Here is an 18710-nt window from a genome sequence, read left to right on the forward strand (position 1 = left end):
ATTTTTGCTAAGATCTTCTTTAGAGAATATATATAATTATTTTGGAGAATATATAATTGTTTTATATCAAATTAAATAATGGGTATAAAATTCGACTTACAAAAATTATATATTATATATTATATTATATTTCAATTATATTATATTTCATATTACATATTATATTTCAAAATTGCATGATTATTTTTCAACAAACTACATGCGTTCATACAGCAATTATTTTTTGAAGTAATGATTATTTCTTTACTCTGTTTTAATTTGAATTTTAATTTATTTGTTACAGAATCATCGTAACGACGTTGCAGATATAACTCCACTGTTGCGCATCAGGTCGGTGAGTGATGAATCAACATTTTTATTGGGGTAACGGATATATGTACATACTTGAATACATGAATGCATGGATTTAATAACAATATATGGACATACATTATATGTATAGCATTGCATATATCCGTTTCCTTAAACAAGTTAAAACTGATTAGAATAAAATCTGTTATATATGCTTGATTCTCTGGCGAGTTTTAGATCCATCGAATTTCTAAAGATTAAAAAATAGAGAGATTTTAGAAAACTAAACTTGAAGGAGAAATTAAGCGAGATAATGTTTGACTTATAACAATAAGAGCATTGATTTCTTCATTCGCACAATTGTAAACTTACGTTAAAACACGTTACTTAGAACTTACGTATAATAAATCTAAATGATTGATACACCGTATCAATATCGAATCGTACACAACAGTTGATTCTCACAGAAAAAAATCTCATCGGTGTGTAATCCTTTCCACACATCTCTCTTTCCTTCTTTTTCATTGAATTATTTACATGAATTATTGCGCCTGTAGCAGGTAATTACAGAAATAACGATAAATTCTTCGGCGTTTTTTGTACACGTCTCGAGAACGGCGAAAGTACACGTAGGATCGGCAGTTTTTTTGCATGCGATTCCCGAATTATGAGCTATGGCACAAACACTCCATTAATAGTGATTCCGTTTCTATTGAAAACTGGTTCGGTCTCATAATGTCCGGATCTGCGTACATTCTTCTTGAATGGCTGCCATATCTGTTACGAATACGCATATCAATTTATATATATAATGATATCAATTCTATAATATATAATGATATCAATTCTATTTATTTCTTATTTTATTTATTTAATCTTATTTATTTGATAATTAGAAAATAAATTTCACGCACAAAAAAATGTTACGGTTGCCACAACCGGAAGTAATGATAATTTTCGCTCATCGATACATTTGATGATAATCGTAAGATGGACATATTCTTCTTTACGTATTCTTCTTCGTAAGCATTAAAATATGCCAATCATACGATTATTACAATCGTACTACAGTTCTTATAATCCAAAAATGTATTGATGAGTGAGTTTTTTTCTGTATGTATACATTATACACCTAAATTTTCGATTCGCTAGCTATAGTATATTTTAAAATAGTTTTACGTAACTCTTTGTGTGATCGACGATTCCATTTGGAGTCACTCTTTTATTTCATAAATTGCTTGCTGAATTTTTGTGAAATTTGGCTTGGAGAATAAAAATAATTCGATAAAGCTTTATTCGAATTGTGGTAAAAATTAAAAAATTCAAAATAGTAGATTTAGTATGATGAATGGAATTTCAAAAAAATAATTTGATTATCATAAAAATCGGATTTAGGAAGTTTTTAATTCCGAAGTAACATCAAGTTTCCAATTTTGTTTTGAATAGGTACTGATTTCCAAACTGACTTTCAACTCTGATTTTGAATATTGTGACACTAGAATCTCCTTCATGGAGATATTGTCTTTTTAAAAATTTGATATTTTTAGGCTACATTCAAACTCAGAAATACTAAGAATCTTCTAAAATCAAGTAGCACAATAATCAGATGATTTTTTTGAAATTTAAATTTTAGAATTCTGAGATTAGAAATTAATTCAGTGTCCTCTTTAGAAAATAAAATCTTCATTAAATTACTTTGTTAGAAAGCTCCGATCTTCAAAAGATTAAAATTAGTTGATTTCATAAAGTTGTTTAACGTGACAGATTCGAACATGAATGGAATAATTGCATTTTACATCTCACTGTAAAAAAATTACATGTAAAATTACAACAATTATAATGGATAATTTTAGGACCCATTATTATCATTAAAATCTGTATCTTTATATAGATATATAGATATACATCTAAAATCACAATTTACAAATAATTTTTTTTTTTATAGTAATTAAACAGTTAGCAAAAGTATTAGAGATGGAGACTTTGATATATATTAGTATTATATTAGTATTATATAATTATATTTGGTGAAAACGGGCTGAAAATTTGCCACCACTTCGAAGATTCAGTGATGAATTTTGAGAACACCACTGATGAAGATTCAGTGATGAAGATTCAATAATGAATCTTGAAAATACCATTGCTGAATTGGTGTTCTCCGAGTATTGTCATTCTTATTTAGCATTCAGTTACAATAACATGGATGGAATGATATCTGGGTGCTATCAGGTGGGAATCGAACATTGCCATGAATAGTCGGCATGCTTCTGTCCTGAGGATTTAGTACAGGGACGAACCATCTACTTTTGACAATATTTTACCGATAGTGTCAGAAAATGTATAGTGTAATTCTCAAACTGAAAATAGATATACTGGCGATAGTGTACAGGCGATTTCGTTTTTATGCTTTTTACACTCAGCATCTTCGCTTTCACAACTTATGGTTAAATCTTAATCGAGGTTTAACTTATGTCTCATTTTCAATTCTAGAATTGAAAAGAGATAAATATAAGAAATGAATAAATTAAGCCTCGATTAAAAGGTAATCAACAGTTGTAAAACTGGACCTTTTTTTCACTTTCGATAAATATCAAACATGTATTATTTTTTTCATTTTAAGTGCAATTAGAATGAACAAACTATAGCTATCTCATTCTAACTTAAATTAGTGTACTTTAGTTCATGATGGGGTGTACTGCTCCAGTTTGGAACTTGAAGTGGAAAAAGAACAGACCTGTTGTCTACTTGCGTTAATGATCGCATGTGGTTATATTGTACTGAAGAATTGCAATTTGGATGCTAAGGGAAGATTTAATTTACAAAATCTTATACAATTTTTTTAAAAAGAAAAGAAAAGTGGTATATAAAACTAATACAAGAGTACTGGAATTGGAAATAGAGACGACTTTTCTATCTGACCTGAAGGAGAAGTTAAAAACATACTTAACCTCCTTCCGTAAGAAACTTAGAGGAAAAAGAAGAATTGGATACTCCATTCATGTGATTATAAATCGATTATTGTAAATCATAATCACGTTTTGTATCCAAGTTTGATATTATTTTGCTCTGAATTACAAATATTTTGTTACAAAATTTGAAATTGACATTTAAAAAATGGGTAAACCATCTTATGGTAAGAACTTTAATAGCTCGATATAAAAACAATGATTTAGTTCAATTTACATAATTAGCATTTATTGTTTAGAACAAAGAAAGGAAAAGGGGAAAAAGTTATCTTGGATGTATCGAAGGAAGGCTAAATTAAGAAGAGCAAAAAGTTCTGAAGTAAAAATAACAGATACTGCAAACATAAAGGAACAGAATTCTCGAATAATTGTGAAGAATTTATCCTTTAAGGTATATACATGTTTGAATATATCCAACATCAAATAGAAAAATGTATTTTAATTTTAAAAGGAAGAATTCCATCTATTAATGTTTTATTCATTTCACATAAATTAATTTATTATATAATACTTATATTTTCTTAGGCAACAGAAGAAGATGTAAGGAGATTTTATGAGCCATTTGGTGAAATCAAAGAAATAAACTTTTTGAAGCGTCCAGATGGAAATCCAATGGGATGTTTCATAGACTTTAAGCGTGTTGAAGATGCTTCAAAAGCGATATTTAATACAAATAAAAAGGAGTTCCTTGGTATTTATAAAATCAGGCTTAAAAAAAAAAATGATTTTGACATATATGAAACATGCATTGCTCATTTTAGGAAGAAACATAAACAGTAACTGGGCTATATCAAAACTCAAATCCGAAAAACTTGAAAAATATCTTGTTGAAAATCAAGAAATTGATAAAGATGAAGGATCTTCTCAGGATACTCAAAAAGAAAATGATGACAGTAGTAATACTCAGAAAAAGATTACAAAAGAGAAGAGTAACTTGAGAAAGCAAAAGATAAGAAAATTACACAAGATGAGAAAACAAAAAAAACGAGCCAGGATTGTAATAAGAAATTTAGCTTTTCAGGTATTTGTTATATATTATGTGAAAAAAAAAAGTTTCTTTTTTAATACTTTTACATTTGAAAGCCTTCAATTTCTTCATAGGTTACAGAAGTTAATTTGAAAGAACATTTTGCTCAATATGGCGAAATAGAGGAAATAAAGATTTTGACCAAACCTGATGGTAAACCAACTGGAGTTGCGTTCTTACAATATAATATTGTACAAAACGCTGCAAAGGCTATACATTATGCAAATATGTTACCTCTTTTAAATAGGCCTATGATAGTTGACTGGGCTGTTCCTAAAACAAAGTTTTTTCAAAACAATACAAATGTGAAGGTAGAAATCAAAACTGAACCTATTGATGAGGATGAAGTACATAATATTTCAGAAACAAATGCATCTTCTAACAGTAAGAATGACGTTAGTGATTCAGATGCTGAATCAGATAGGTATTTAAAGTTTGAACTATGTTAGAGTATAAGTGGATATTATCAAGATTAGTAAACTTATAATGTTGTCATCATTACTTTTAAATAATGAATGGATAACGTTACATTTTTTTGTGTAACAGTAATGATTTGACTAGTTACTTTTATTATTACTTATTAATTAATTTCTAGCGAAAAATTAATCAGCTGCTGCATTGACATGTATAAAGATCATTGAAATCGGTGAGGTCGATCTTAATCTAAAGTTTTACTAAAATTTTATTTTTTTAATATATATTTATCAGGTTTTGAATTTTAGTTTTTTACTAGAAGATAGAATTCTATGATTTTCTATTTATATTTACTGCAAAAATTTGTAGAGTATATATTCTATTAAAAAAAGTAAGAAGAATGACTCATTAATTTTTGAATAATGACAACGAGTTATAAAGTAACTTTGCCAATCCTGGATATTATCTATATATTTTGTAAATTGTTTATTTTTTTCTAAATAATTTGTTTCTCTCTGTCTTTTTTTTTTTAAATAATTTTACAATTTTTAGAGAAGTTACAATGGAAAGTATAAAAGAGGAGACTGAATCTGATGATGAGATAAAAATACACGAAGAAGATACTGACGATGAAGATAAAAATGATGATAATGATTCCAATGTAATTGATAGATCTGTTATTAAGGAAGAAGACATTGATCAAGAAGAGAAATATTTTGTAAAACGTCCAAATCGAGTGTCTAATGATGTTGGTGAAGGAAAAACAATTTTTCTGAAGAATATACCATTCTCTGTAAAAAATGACGAACTTAAAAAGTGCATGGAACAATTTGGATCTGTTTACTATGCTCTCGTGTGTATGGATCCTCTGACCGAATATTCTAGAGGCACCGCATTTGTTAAATTTCAAGTAAGAGTAGTTCATTCGATAAATGTTGACAATTTTTCATTAGTTGTATATTTTAAATCATTCAATTTAGTTTATCAATTTTGTTTATCATTATAAGAAATATTTTATTGTGCAGCGTGTTGAAGACGCCGAAAATTGTTTGTCAGCTGGAACTGAATTACGTTTACGTGACCAAATAATTGAAGCCCACAGAGCATTACGTAGAAATGAAGTTGAGGACAAAAAGAATTTAAAAGGAAAAAAGATTAAAGATTCTAGGAATTTATATCTCATTAAAGAAGGAGGTAATCTGAGATCTGATTGTAAAATTATGCTATATAAAGTAATTTTAACATCTCGTTGTTGATTTTTTAGTTGTGCTGGCCAAAAGTCCAGCCGCAGCGGAAGTGTCAGTATCCGATATGGAAAAACGTTTGAAATTAGAGCAATGGAAAACACAGATGTTACGTAACTTGAATATGTTTGTATCGAGAGTACGGTTAGCTGTTCATAATTTACCTTCCAATTTTGATAACGAAAAACTTAGGCAGTTATTTAAAAATCACAGTGGTCCTAAGGCTATAATTAAAGAAGTAATTTTATTTAGAATATATAAATGTTACTTTTCTAATGACATTTGAAATTATAAGCATTAATTAATTTTATTTGCAATTTTTAAGGCACGAGTTATGCGTGATTTGAAAAACGTTGATGCGACAGGGAAAGGAAAATCAAAAGAGTATGGCTTTGTTACATTTACCTCTCACGAAGATGCACTTAAAGCTTTAAGAAGTATAAACAATAATCCAAATATATTTTCTAAAAGCAGAGTAAGATTATAATTTTATTTTTATTAATTTATTTCGATCTTTTATATATTAGTTTACAAATTTGATTATAGAGACCTATAGTTGGATTCTCGATAGAAAATCGTATCTTAGTGAATGCGAAAGAAAAAAGAATTCAAAAAAGTCGCGAGCACAATCCATTGTGGTTTGGAAACAAAGATAAAAAGAAAAATGAGGACAAGGAAGAAGTTCCAACTAAACGAGTTAAAGTTAGAAAATTAAATGATCAAGAAGAAAAATCATATGCAGGCATGACCAGCAAATTAGGTCAGGATAAATTAAGGTCAAACTTTAATCTCAAATCACAAGCCGAATTACATACGATGACTGTAAAAAAGCAGAAGAAACTGAATAAAGCGGCTAAGCAATTGAACATTGTAAAACAAGAAAAAATAAAAAAAAGACAAGACAGCATGCCAGTAAGATATTAATTATAAATTTTTATATTTCATTTAATTTAAATGTATGACTAAAATTTTTTGTAAATTTTAGTTATATAGAATTTTCTGATTTATGGATTTTTTTGGCTGCCTTTCAATATTCATTGTCAGTACTAAAAATCTGTAGTATATATTACGTGCATTATAAATTTTCATCATTGATGGTGAATATCGGAACACCGATTTTATAATACTTATGTCATTTTTTTTTAGTTGAAAAAAGCAAAGAAGCTTGATGCAGATGATGCAAATTTCAATAAACTTCTAAATAATTATAGAAATAAGTTAAAAGGAATTGATTTGAAAAAGTCGAAATGGTATGAATCCTCAGTTGGATCTTAATATGAAGTAAGATAAAAAAAATTAAATAATATTTTGTACAATAATATGAACATTTAATTATGCAGCATATACATTATTGTTATTTCTGTAATATACGTAAGGTAAAAAAATGATTTTTAGTAATTAAGATTTTTTTCTTTGATTATTTAATTCCTACTATTTTGACTCCTATTAAATCATTTTGTCAAAATAAAATAATTATGTCAGTATTTATAGTCGGTTTTTATTTATAGGATCATCTTAAATACAGTCTTAAGTTGTTACAATTCATAAACCAATCGGAGCCGTACTAATAAATAAATTAATGGGCTTTCTACAATAAGCCACTACCTAATAACGTAAGAAATTGACCGATTACAATCGAATGTGAGAAGAAGAATTGATTATGATTGATTAATTTCTTATGATTAAAGCTTAGATAACTGCTTATTGTAGAAAATCCATACAAGATATCATTTACTTAAGACGGTTTTCAAATAAGAATTATGAACATAGCCTATATGTATTTTATTCTTTCACAACATTGTATCTACAGATCTGTTATTATAATATTTCCTTTTCCTGTATTCGTCCTCTTATGAACTCCACATTCTTATTTATGATTCTCTCTGAATATCAGATATGTACATATAATATACTTCATTCGCGAAACAAATTAAGCATTTTATGGAGGAAGAATATCTCTTTCACCATGAGACAATCTTAGTTTCCCTTCAAAAAATATAAAACTTTTACTTGAATTTTTACTTCTTTTAAATAAGCACAACTGATTAGAATATGCAATTAAAATTGAGTACATTTCTTTTTGTTGCGCCTTTGATAATTACCGCGAATACGTTTTCGTGACGTATATCATTAATAATTGATATAATAAATTATAATTGCGACGATCTATAGGAAAGTTACAACAATGTGCAGCGAGTGACATTTTTGCATCAATTGCACGATGAAACAATAAATTGAGCCAATAATAATAGAATTACAGTTATCTATAGATACAATATTACATTCCTCTCTAAATCGCGATATGCTTATCTTTCGTATTTTCCGAGAGTACCGTAGTCCTCAGAACATAGGCAACATGTTATTTATATTGCGGATGTGAATGAGTTCTCTCTTCTTCTCGCAAAATTCAGTTGAAGAATGTCCTATTCGACAATTCGCTATTCGCTCGCCGATGTTGCGAAATGCAATGGCAAAAACGGAGTGAGAACCTGGATCGTTATCCATGACAACATTTACGATGTAACGGATTATATGCAACAGGTACATATATTATAAAATTGTATATTACAAATTGTATATTTTTTCCTAAATGCAATTACATTTTTTTTACATTTATTAAATTCTTTCAATGTTCTATATAAAAAAGCTTTAAAATAAGATTAAAAAATAAATATTTTACATAATATTTTATATTTTATATAAAAATATTAAAATATAAGATATGAGACATTTTATGAATGATTAATTTCTTTATTATTTTATTTTAATGCCTTTATAAGCAAAAAAAATTGAATTATGTAAAAAAAACTTAAAAATTTTAACTAAAAAGAAAATATCAATAACATTGATATCAAAATTGTATAAAGAAAAAATATATGAGCGGGTGTCATTTTATATTTGACAATCAAATATTTGGAAATCGTGGAGGTTTAGAGAAAAATATTTCAGACACATAAAAATTGTAGGTTTTTGAGGGGGAAAGAAAATAGTGACCTTGGTTGATCTTAAGATGTTCTTAAGATCAAATTCCTCAAAGGAATATAAATTATAATATAAATTATAATATAAATTACATAAAATTTTTTAATGTAATCCTCTATAGAAATATTTTTATTGCATATTTTAGTAGCTTATTTCAAGAGCTTTCCAAAACTCTGTAATAAGTAGGCCAACTACATTGTTTTCTCTGTGTATAAAATTTCAAAATCTGGTCGAAATGTTTGATCTCATCCTCTGTACATAAAAATAACTTAATAAATTAGAATATATTAGACTTAAATTAAGTATAGGGAGAAATATTATTTACAGCATCCTGGTGGTCCAGAACTAATCGATGAATATGCAGGAAAAGACGCGACTAGTGAATTTGATGAATTTGGACATTCTTCAGATGCGACAAAAATGCTCAAAAAATATTTGATCGGTGAACTTGAAGATGTAAGCATTCATTAATTTTATGTCATGATCATAATTTAGCAAATTGGAATTCTCATAAGTAATATCCACGATTTTATAATTTTCCATGTTATTAGATCAACTAGATAAAAACATTTGATTGTCTTTGTCTCATGTCTGACCATCTAATAACATATGGCAGAGAAATCGTAGACATTACTTATAGGATTTAGTAACAGCTAACTCACGATCATTATCGCTCTCAGACTCTCTCTTTCTGGTATATCAAATTTTTCATGTTATGGTATACACTGTCGAATATATTGTTCTCTCTCTCTAAAGTTTGAGTACTCTGTGAAGAACGAAAAAATAATCTGCTGTATGTGTATTATTAAATATTTGAGAAACGCTTGTGCAATCAATTGTTAATACTTGTAATAAGTTGATGCTTGATTTATATCAATTATCAATGTAACAATATGAACGTGTAATCATTTCAAAGTGGGTTTCCATGCAGAACAACGAGTCATTATGATATTAAAATGATGTCATAATGACTTCAAAATGATCATTAAAAGTCATTTTTCAATCATTTCCGATTCATTTTAATGTTATTTTATCATTATCGTAATTTATTGTTCTGCTTGAATTTGGATTGGATTAAGATAGGAATCATTTCGAATTTTTCCGCTGTTCAGCCGATAAGGGAATTGCGAAAAAGTTATTTATTTTCACTATATAAAGATTAGCAAAAATCTTGGGTTTACAATGTAGAATAAAAGAGTGATTGCGGAGGGATATCCGGGAGCAATGAGTCTAGGAATGGTCCTTATTATTATAGAAAATGTTTGTACAATAACATTTGGGTTTCTTCCACCATGGATCATATTATCTCATATGATATGCTGAATGTGACATATACCACAGTATATGATATATGACATTACAGGAAGATAAAAGAGTTAACAGAATGAAGAAGCGCGCTGCTAACGGAATAAAAATGAAAGGAGAGGATAAGCAAAAACGAAGGTATTCAATCAGTAATATTTATACTATTAATCATAATGCGAAAAAATGTTTATATTGTTTAATTTCATTAAATACCATAATGGCACAAAAAACTTTATCTTTCCAAAAAACAATTCTTCCATAAGAGGAAAGAAGTATACAATCTTATACATACATGTAGTAATGTAAATTTTTTAACGCAGAAGAAATTAATTTAGTAATAATATACAATGCGAGTTAATAGATAAAACACAAGCACTTATTATTATTAATTTTGCTATTTTCATATTTTAGGCCTTTCTTAAGATTGATCTGCGGCAAATGTACATGTTAAAGAATGCGTTGTAAATATCAATTGCATACATTATTTTAAATATATAATTATATTTATCACATGTCATTTATATTACATTCGCTATCTAAATACAGCATCGTTTATGACGTGTATATTGTATTATTGATAAGAATCATCAAAATTAAAAACCGTCTTATCGCTTACGTGACATTGCGGGCATATAAGAATGAACAAGGAAAACCGATAGAGCTAATTATATTCATCAATACGAGTCATCTACTTATCGTATTCATGAACACTGTATAGTCAATTTTTTACTTAACGAAATTTCCATTATAAATAATCTAATCTTATTGAGAAGTTTTGAGAATTATTATTACTATTACTTTTTTAATTAAATTGACAATTATTACTTATTACTTTTTAAATTAAAATTGACAAAATTTAATTAAATTAAACTTATTTAACAAAATTAAATATTAAATCTCATCCGACCGTATATGTAAGAACACAACCAATAGAAATAAATATCTTTAACGATAACTAGCTGGATTTTAAGTGCTTGTATTATTCTGTGTGAATTATATGTAGTCCTTTAAACTGCGCGCTGAAATGATTTTTCGATCTTAAAACGCGAACTCTATCGCAATATCACAAGTTAAATTAATATTAGCAATTTAACAATTTGATTTTTTTTCGCATCTTAGTAATGATCTTAATAATGCTGAATGACGTTAAAATCTGTAAATTTTACGTAACACAATTAGCGCTTAATGCTTATTAATGTGAGCACATCATTAATAGTTAAAAATAAATACCGAGTTCTATAAAAGAAGATATATTTAATAAATTATATATTTAAATATTTATATATTTAAATAAAAAAAATATATAAATAATTTTAAATAGATATTTACTTAATTAATAAGATAAACGATGCTTTCTAACAGAAGACACAGACGACACAATGTAACATAGTGAATCACAGTAAGTTTGTTGTTTGTCAATGTTAAACAAAGATGAAATGATCACTGCGTTACACTGTGTCTCTGGAAGCACCAAAATATTCAATTAAATCCAACCTCCTATTACTCGACCGGTCGCTTTTGACTTTCCTTGCAATTTTGTAGTTTGAACTGGTATTTCAAATTTCTTTTCTGTTATATCAGATTCAACATATTTTTTCGTATCAATTTCCTTATCTACTTCCCTGGTCTTCTGTCCAGTGTTATCACTATTATTTTCCTTTATATTTTTCGACTGTTGACGCTTATCATTTTCCGTCTCTTTTTCCTTTTGCTCATTTAATGTTTCTCTTTCGCTCTTTACTTCATTTTTTCGCTGTTGTTCTTGGACATTTTTCTCTTCTTCCTTTTGCTCATCTAATGTTTCTCTTTCGCTTATTACTTCATTTTCTTCTCGCTGTTGCTCTTGGACATTTTCTGTTTCTTCGACTTTTTTCTCTTGATTGAACGTAGCAGATGATATCGATTGCTTGCTTATTTCTTCTTCTACAAAATCCTCGGGTATAGGTGATGGTGATTTAACTTCAGCTTTAACAATGAGTCCTGCTTGTTTGTTCACACTACTGTTTGTAGACTTTAATAGACTTTTCTTAAATGTTTCAATGGCCGGTCGTGGAACCACATTTGTAGAAGTTTCCATTATCAAAACTTTACTGTTTTTTCGAGGAGCCTCCTCAGTTTCATTATCATTTGTTTCTGCGAATGAATAGTATTTAAATAAAAAATTATAAAATTATAAGGTTCTTAATCGATCTGAGAGAAAGTATTGAAAGGATTCAAGATTAAAAAAGTCTCATGCAATTATTTCAAAGTTAAATAGGAATTGTAAGGAAGTACATATCAATTTGTTAAATTTTTGATGAGAAAGTTAATTTAAACTTGACAAAAAATTCATATATCGATAAGAGATTGATGTATACTATATGGAATTTATTTCGACTCTGTTAATCGTCTCTGTTAATGAAATTGAAATTGGAAATCAAAAAGTATTAGATAATATAAATGCTAAAGAATTTAAACATAAATGTACTACCACCGTTGAGCTGCTCATCCGGTTTGTTCTTGCTTAGCATAAACTTGGCATAGGCTATTCTAGTAATTGGAGTGAAGTCCGAGAGATTCGGATTATAGTCGAGCAGCCGTTTCGGATCCATGGATGCTAGATCAGAATCCGGCTGGTGTCGCAATTGGCGACGTAAACTACGTCGGGTTTGACGTTGCATCGCTTCATTTGTACTTCCGATAGGATCCATGGCGATGGTGCTTTGCCTTACTACGGCATTCCAGTCCTTTTTATCGACTCCGCTCCCTTTCCGTCCAATCGCCCTTGCAATTTGACTGAACACGTCTTTTGGCTCTTTTTCGCTTTGAATAACTGCTTGCACGATGCCCTCCACAATACCTATCTGGAAATCTTTCTGGAGTCGGCGTTCCATCACTTTGCCTTTTTTTCCGGGTACTTTAAAAGTATAAAAAATTATATTTTATAAGTATACTTGCTTTTAAAATAGTATCTGCAATAATCTGTACATTTTGGATCGATTTCGTAGACGCCTACTGTCTAAACATTACTGTTTACCGAATTGATCTGGAGATCTACTCTCTAAATCTTTTGGAATAAAAATTGAGCTAATCTTGAAAAAAAGAGTGAAAATTTTGAACATGAATGGCAGATTTTCATTCTTTTTTTAAAATAAAATTTCACTCTTTTGAAATGAGATTCCAAAGGAATTATGGAATTTTACTCTTTTTTTGGAGTGAATTTGAGTGAACTTTCATTCCAAAAGAGTGAAATCTTATTTTTAGACGAGTTTAAAGAGTGAATTCAGCGCTTCCGAAAATCGATGAGTAAATTCGAGCGAATTCGACGCGAATGAAGCGAAACAAATAAACGATAAGATAATAGGTGATAGGGATAAAATAATAGAAAATGATCTTCCTGATTTTCCACGAGGTAAAATATACGTTTATGATCGATTATTATATAAATAATAGATTTATTACATGTAAATATACTGACTATTTGTTTCTTCTTTGTCGAGCATTGGTGTGCACATTCCATTTTTCCTGAGGATATCGATCAGATCATATCGAAAACTCGAAATGTCCTGGCGAATTTCCCTGACATCATCCTCCGTAATACCAAACTCATCTCGTTTCCTTTGTTCAGCCGTCACATAACGACGTATAAGTAGACGCACTACAGTGTCATGTCTAATCATAGCTTTCTCCCGAGACTTTTTCTGAAATAAAATAATAACATAATTTTGTTTTGAATAACTGTTATCAATAACTGTTATCAATAATAAAATCGAGTAACTTTGATATTAATGAAAAAGGAATTGTCTGATACATATATCTTCTCGCATTCTTTCAGCGTGAATACAATTAAACGTAAAGAACGTAAAGACTTTCGAAATTGTCAATAAAATTGTCAATCTCTTATTCTTCTATATATTATTTGAAACAAAAAGTTTAAAATGCAATCCATTTAAAATTAACTGAAAAATACAATTTTGTTATTTTGTAATAGGATATAATTCGTTAAAAGTTTCTTATTCATAATCGTTAAATATAAAATTATACGCACAAAAATGAATTGTAGTTTCAAATGATTTCGTAAATTTTTTTGAAAATTGAGCAAATGGAATTAATAAAAAGAACATTCTATTTCGAAACTTTTACTTTAATAGATAAAAATTGTTTACTATAAAAGATTTTGTGGAATGATTGCTGCCTCCACATTTGAATAGTTTTCGGAAAATTTTATTTGTTGGAATCATATTAAATGGCGGTGGTACAGTATCTCCATCCTCGAAATAACTCATCCATAAATGACTCCTGGCAAATTTCCATTCTGTATCAGATCTTTCCTAAAAATATACAATTGATGTGAGATTAAATGTCAATTTTAACAAAGAATATTGTGTAAAAATTAAATAATTATAAAAATTACTATAAAAAATTACTATAAAAATTTATAATATAAAAATTAATTAAAGAAAGACAGGAGATTTGTATGTTCAAATTAAATATAAGTATAAAAAATTTAAAATGAAAATCTATTTAAATAACTTGAAAGGAATATACCCTCATTGAGAGAAATTTATTTTTTTCTGAAATAAATTCGCAAATTTCTTCTTCAATTTGTCTATACAGACATCTCTTGACCTTCCTTGAATAATTTTATATATATTTATTGACAAGATATCTTAAAAATATTGACTGATTCTACCGAAATGATTTGATAAGAATTAGACATCATAGCAATCAGCATATTCAATAGCACAATGATGTTTATCACGGAATAAGATCCAAACATGAGGAGCGCCCAAAATCGTGTAAAGCTCTTAATGCCTGTCAAGTCGAACGACATTAAATCAATCATGCCGAAACTTGCCCAAAAGAGAGATTGTGATGCCTCAAACAAGCTGAAAGCAGAAATCAAATTAAATCTCGTCAGAAATCTCTATGAATATTTTCAGCCTTCGTACTTAGTAAATCTTCTCCATATAGAGCAAGCTTTCTCTTGATTATCGAAATCTGGCAGTTCGTCGGATACGTGATAGCATTTCCTTTTTTCTAAGTCAGCATAATACCACATCAACTGATTCATGCCTAAAATAAAACATAAATTTAAGGCAACGTCCTACATTTTTCTCATTTTGCGATCGCACTGAACCAAGAGATTACCTGTATTGTCTGAGAAGTAAAAGTGGGATGATTTTTTGATCAGTACAAGGCTTATGAATAACGAAACTTCGGTGAATGACTGAATCGGGAAGATGCGTTACTTACCGCACCCAAAGGCAAATAGCACAAGAGTGTAGATGAAAAAGAACTTGATAATATCTATTATCATCCTCCCGAGGGAAATCTGGAGCGGTCCAAGATGAGGATTCACGCTGAATATATGGACAAGTTTTAGAAAGCTGAAATACATCCACGCATATGATGTGTGAATATTAATCAATAAGAAACATTTTCCAAACGCGTGCGCGTTCACAGAAATTACCTAAATATCATTCCGGCTGCGAATGCTCCTTCTGAAAGCAGCATTGGATCGAATGCGTGCCATTTATCTCTTGGGTACCAAGGATCTAAACCATCCCAATATTCTCTCTATATAATTGGAAGATTTGTGTTAAATTTAACATTTTTCACAAAAAATACTCTTATATATTCAAATTATTTTACAATCAATTGTGTGTCTTTATGGTAATTATTTCAATTCAATTAATTTTAGAATGCAAATATATGCAAACCTATACTTATACCTGTACTATCCACCAAGCCGTAATACGCATACTTATCCAGATTACGTAAAATGTATTTTGAATGAAATCCACAATATTCCACAAATCTGACATATATTCAATTAACCCATCTGTCCATAAAGCCTTAATCTCACCTATGATTAAACCTACAAATGCATTTGATTAAAAATGAAAAGAAATAAATTGCCAAGATAATTTATAACGTCATTTTTCGGCAAACTATAAATCATTTTTATTAAGATAAAATTAATTGTTTATGTAAAAATTTCTATATATTTATTTAAATTTAAATAAAATTAAATTTTTATATACAAAGTATTTCCTAACTTATATATTTTTCTCAAAAATTTTAGTAAATGAGATTTAGATTGGCAAAGATTCCGCACTAATTGTAATTGTTGGAAAATTTGGATCCCGGTAAAATGAATTCGTTTTCTGTAGCTTATAACAGAGCCTTCTAACTCGAGCACGGTGTTTTATGTTATGAAATACTTCTTCTTTTTTCCTTCGATTAGATTTTTGATCTACAGAGATACAATATGATCTGTTTCTTAGGTTCAGAAATCTAATGGGGGGGGGGGGGGGGAGGGAAGCAAGAGGGATTTCATAATGTAAAAGGCACAAAGTTGGAAGGTTCTGACTTATAATATGATAAACAAAAGATAAAATACAATTTGACTCAATAATGGATAGTTCTTCTTGAGTTTTAGTATATCAAAAAAAGTTAAAACTACTCTGTTTTATACCTTTCATACATAAAATGATAATCTTTCTTTCATAACTTTTGAAAAAAGTTGTAGTATTATATGATTTATTTTATAAATATGTATTCTATTCTTTTATAAAATGTTATCTTATGCTCCATTTTAACCTAAATCGAAACTACATTTATTGCTTGGTAAACACTATCGCGCTATTAGTTGTACGAACAGCATTGGTAGCGTTTGCATTTATAGCGTTTTCAAACGCACTCATAGTGTTATTTTTAGAACGTTGTTTCATATTCGAGAGTTATAAAAATACGTTCAATTTGCAACACCGGCCTCTGTGCATGTACCTGCGAGATAGAGTTTGTTTAACCATGACACTCCTTTGTTTCCATATTCACTCCTTTGTTTATTTTTTCTCTCTCCAAATCTAAATAAATCTTCGAAGTTTTGACGTAACATTTGAATTGCATACTGAATATTTATTTGTATTACCTATCGTCATGTTATTAGCCTATATTCGGATTATCGCATTTTGTTACATTTTTTAGAACCCCATATATTCCTAAATAATTTTTAATATCAGGATTTAGTTACTTATTACATAGATGACCACGCCTGTTTCAACAAAACCCGGGATGCAGCCACGTTCCCGTTTTTTCCAGTTAGCAAGTATTTCTCGCATCCACTCGTTTCCAAATAATTCGATTAGTAAGTATTCAATTCTTTGCGATGCCATACCGAGTAGCACTTAAAAAATAAATATTTGAAAATCATTTCAATACAAATTAATACACGCAAAATAAATAAGAATATATCATACTTAAAAAAAAAGCATATGATGCAGAATGACATATAAATTTGACGAACGGTTTCTTCATAAATGATCCCATTTGCGAAGAAGGGGCTATCATATAAATAATACTGTAAACCGGAAACATTGCTCCAAGTTTGACAACTTCCATCAACTGTGCTATTCTATTTTTCCTTCTGAATCCCGGAAGACCGTCATACCAAATAGCAGCTAATAATTGTTGCACATTTGGATGAGAGACGAACTTCAACAAAAATATATTATATAATATATTATAATATATTATAAACAACGAGGAATGCTCGTGTCCTGCTAGGCTATTTGTCTTATATTATTAAAAAATATTTCAAAAAGATAAATATAGTAGGCTAATGAGAGTCAGCAACGATAAACGGCGCAATTATTTAATGAACAATCAATAATCAGATGTTAGATTGTCTTCTTTATTTTCGTTTCAACTCCCTTTAGAATCCTCTTCAGCAAGAATGATATTATACAAGTATAATTAGCTCACATAATGTTTAAGTCACTCGCAAATTGACAAAGATGCAGCGTTAATCTGACATTTTTTAAAAACCAAATCATATTAAAGTAATATATGCGTAAATAATTTATAATTTTATAATTTAAATGACTTATCATCACGGAACATGAATTATACTGAACAACAAAGCTTCAGTGCAATGCTTCATGTTCCGTGATGGTAAGTTATTTAAATTATTTACGCATATATTACTCTAATAAGATTTGTTTTTTAAAAAAATGTCAGATTAACGCTGCATCTTTGTCAATTTCCGAGTGACTTAAACATTATGGACATGTGAGCTAATTATACTTGTATCATTCTTACTGAAGAGGAGTCGAAACGTTCAAAATAAAGAAGACATCAATCTAACATCTGATTATTGATTGTTCACTAAATAATTGCGTCGTTTATCGTTGCTGACTCTCATTAGCCTATTATATTTATCTTTTTGTATTGTTTAAGATTCGAGAGTCCTAATATAATTATTATTATTGTTAAAATATTGTATAATTCTATTGCTAAATCGCATCATAAAAAAATTACTCCCCTACATACGCATGCACGCACACACACATACACACACGCACCATCCACACAAACACACACACACACACACACACACACACACACATCATACATATCGTATATACGTATATTCACTAATCTATAAAAGTTTCTAAAGTTATAAATGAAGATATACATATACACACATATATATAT

General features: G+C 28.9%; 3 protein-coding genes across 4 annotated transcripts in view; 2 read left to right on the top strand and 1 right to left on the bottom strand.

Moving 5' to 3' along the window:
- Nucleotides 1-7421, top strand: part of LOC108689173 (RNA-binding protein 28) — a 9737-nt gene extending 2316 nt beyond the window's left edge. Inside the window, exons 3-13 of one of the 2 annotated variants that reach the window (XM_018195828.1) lie at nucleotides 284-334; nucleotides 3497-3648; nucleotides 3783-3948; nucleotides 4019-4278; nucleotides 4359-4708; nucleotides 5251-5608; nucleotides 5724-5892; nucleotides 5963-6180; nucleotides 6268-6417; nucleotides 6489-6854; nucleotides 7089-7421. In XM_018195828.1, the coding sequence (XP_018051317.1) occupies nucleotides 3532-3648; nucleotides 3783-3948; nucleotides 4019-4278; nucleotides 4359-4708; nucleotides 5251-5608; nucleotides 5724-5892; nucleotides 5963-6180; nucleotides 6268-6417; nucleotides 6489-6854; nucleotides 7089-7217 (2283 nt within the window). In that variant the 5' untranslated portion in view covers nucleotides 284-334; nucleotides 3497-3531 and the 3' untranslated portion in view covers nucleotides 7218-7421. Of the gene's footprint in view, nucleotides 1-283; nucleotides 335-2916; nucleotides 3425-3496; nucleotides 3649-3782; nucleotides 3949-4018; nucleotides 4279-4358; nucleotides 4709-5250; nucleotides 5609-5723; nucleotides 5893-5962; nucleotides 6181-6267; nucleotides 6418-6488; nucleotides 6855-7088 lie in introns of those variants that run through there. The other variant, XM_018195827.1, reaches the window with a different exon arrangement.
- Nucleotides 7422-8360: 939 nt separating this feature from the next.
- On the top strand, nucleotides 8361-10680 carry LOC108689139 (cytochrome b5-like). Its single transcript, XM_018195779.1, has 4 exons — nucleotides 8361-8483; nucleotides 9252-9380; nucleotides 10288-10367; nucleotides 10641-10680. Exons 1-4 carry the CDS (start codon nucleotides 8361-8363, stop codon nucleotides 10678-10680), a joined length of 372 nt encoding a protein of 123 aa, XP_018051268.1.
- A 1032-nt stretch (nucleotides 10681-11712) lies between these two features.
- Nucleotides 11713-18710, bottom strand: part of LOC108689153 (transient receptor potential protein-like) — a 12049-nt gene continuing 5051 nt past the window's right edge. Inside the window, exons 7-18 of the mRNA XM_018195799.1 lie at nucleotides 17474-17743; nucleotides 17248-17400; nucleotides 15944-16089; nucleotides 15682-15788; nucleotides 15465-15571; nucleotides 15161-15284; nucleotides 14902-15097; nucleotides 14375-14539; nucleotides 13687-13909; nucleotides 12697-13125; nucleotides 11998-12362; nucleotides 11713-11934 (exon numbers count right to left, since the gene is read on the bottom strand). Of these exons, the coding sequence (XP_018051288.1) occupies nucleotides 11713-11934; nucleotides 11998-12362; nucleotides 12697-13125; nucleotides 13687-13909; nucleotides 14375-14539; nucleotides 14902-15097; nucleotides 15161-15284; nucleotides 15465-15571; nucleotides 15682-15788; nucleotides 15944-16089; nucleotides 17248-17400; nucleotides 17474-17743 (2507 nt within the window). The remainder of the gene's footprint in view (nucleotides 11935-11997; nucleotides 12363-12696; nucleotides 13126-13686; nucleotides 13910-14374; nucleotides 14540-14901; nucleotides 15098-15160; nucleotides 15285-15464; nucleotides 15572-15681; nucleotides 15789-15943; nucleotides 16090-17247; nucleotides 17401-17473; nucleotides 17744-18710) is intronic.

Source organism: Atta colombica, unplaced genomic scaffold (genome assembly GCF_001594045.1).
Source record: "Atta colombica isolate Treedump-2 unplaced genomic scaffold, Acol1.0 scaffold261, whole genome shotgun sequence".
In the NCBI taxonomy this organism is placed as follows: Eukaryota; Metazoa; Arthropoda; class Insecta; order Hymenoptera; family Formicidae; genus Atta; species Atta colombica.

Bases quoted from the DNA above. Each gene is read 5' to 3' on its own strand.
- LOC108689139 (XM_018195779.1), top strand. From the start codon at position 8,361: ATGTCCTATTCGACAATTCGCTATTCGCTCGCCGATGTTGCGAAATGC. The intron at 8,484-9,251 runs GTACATATATTA...TATTATTTACAG, and splicing joins TAACGGATTATATGCAACAG to CATCCTGGTGGTCCAGAACT. The intron at 10,368-10,640 runs GTATTCAATCAG...TTCATATTTTAG, and splicing joins GAGGATAAGCAAAAACGAAG to GCCTTTCTTAAGATTGATCT.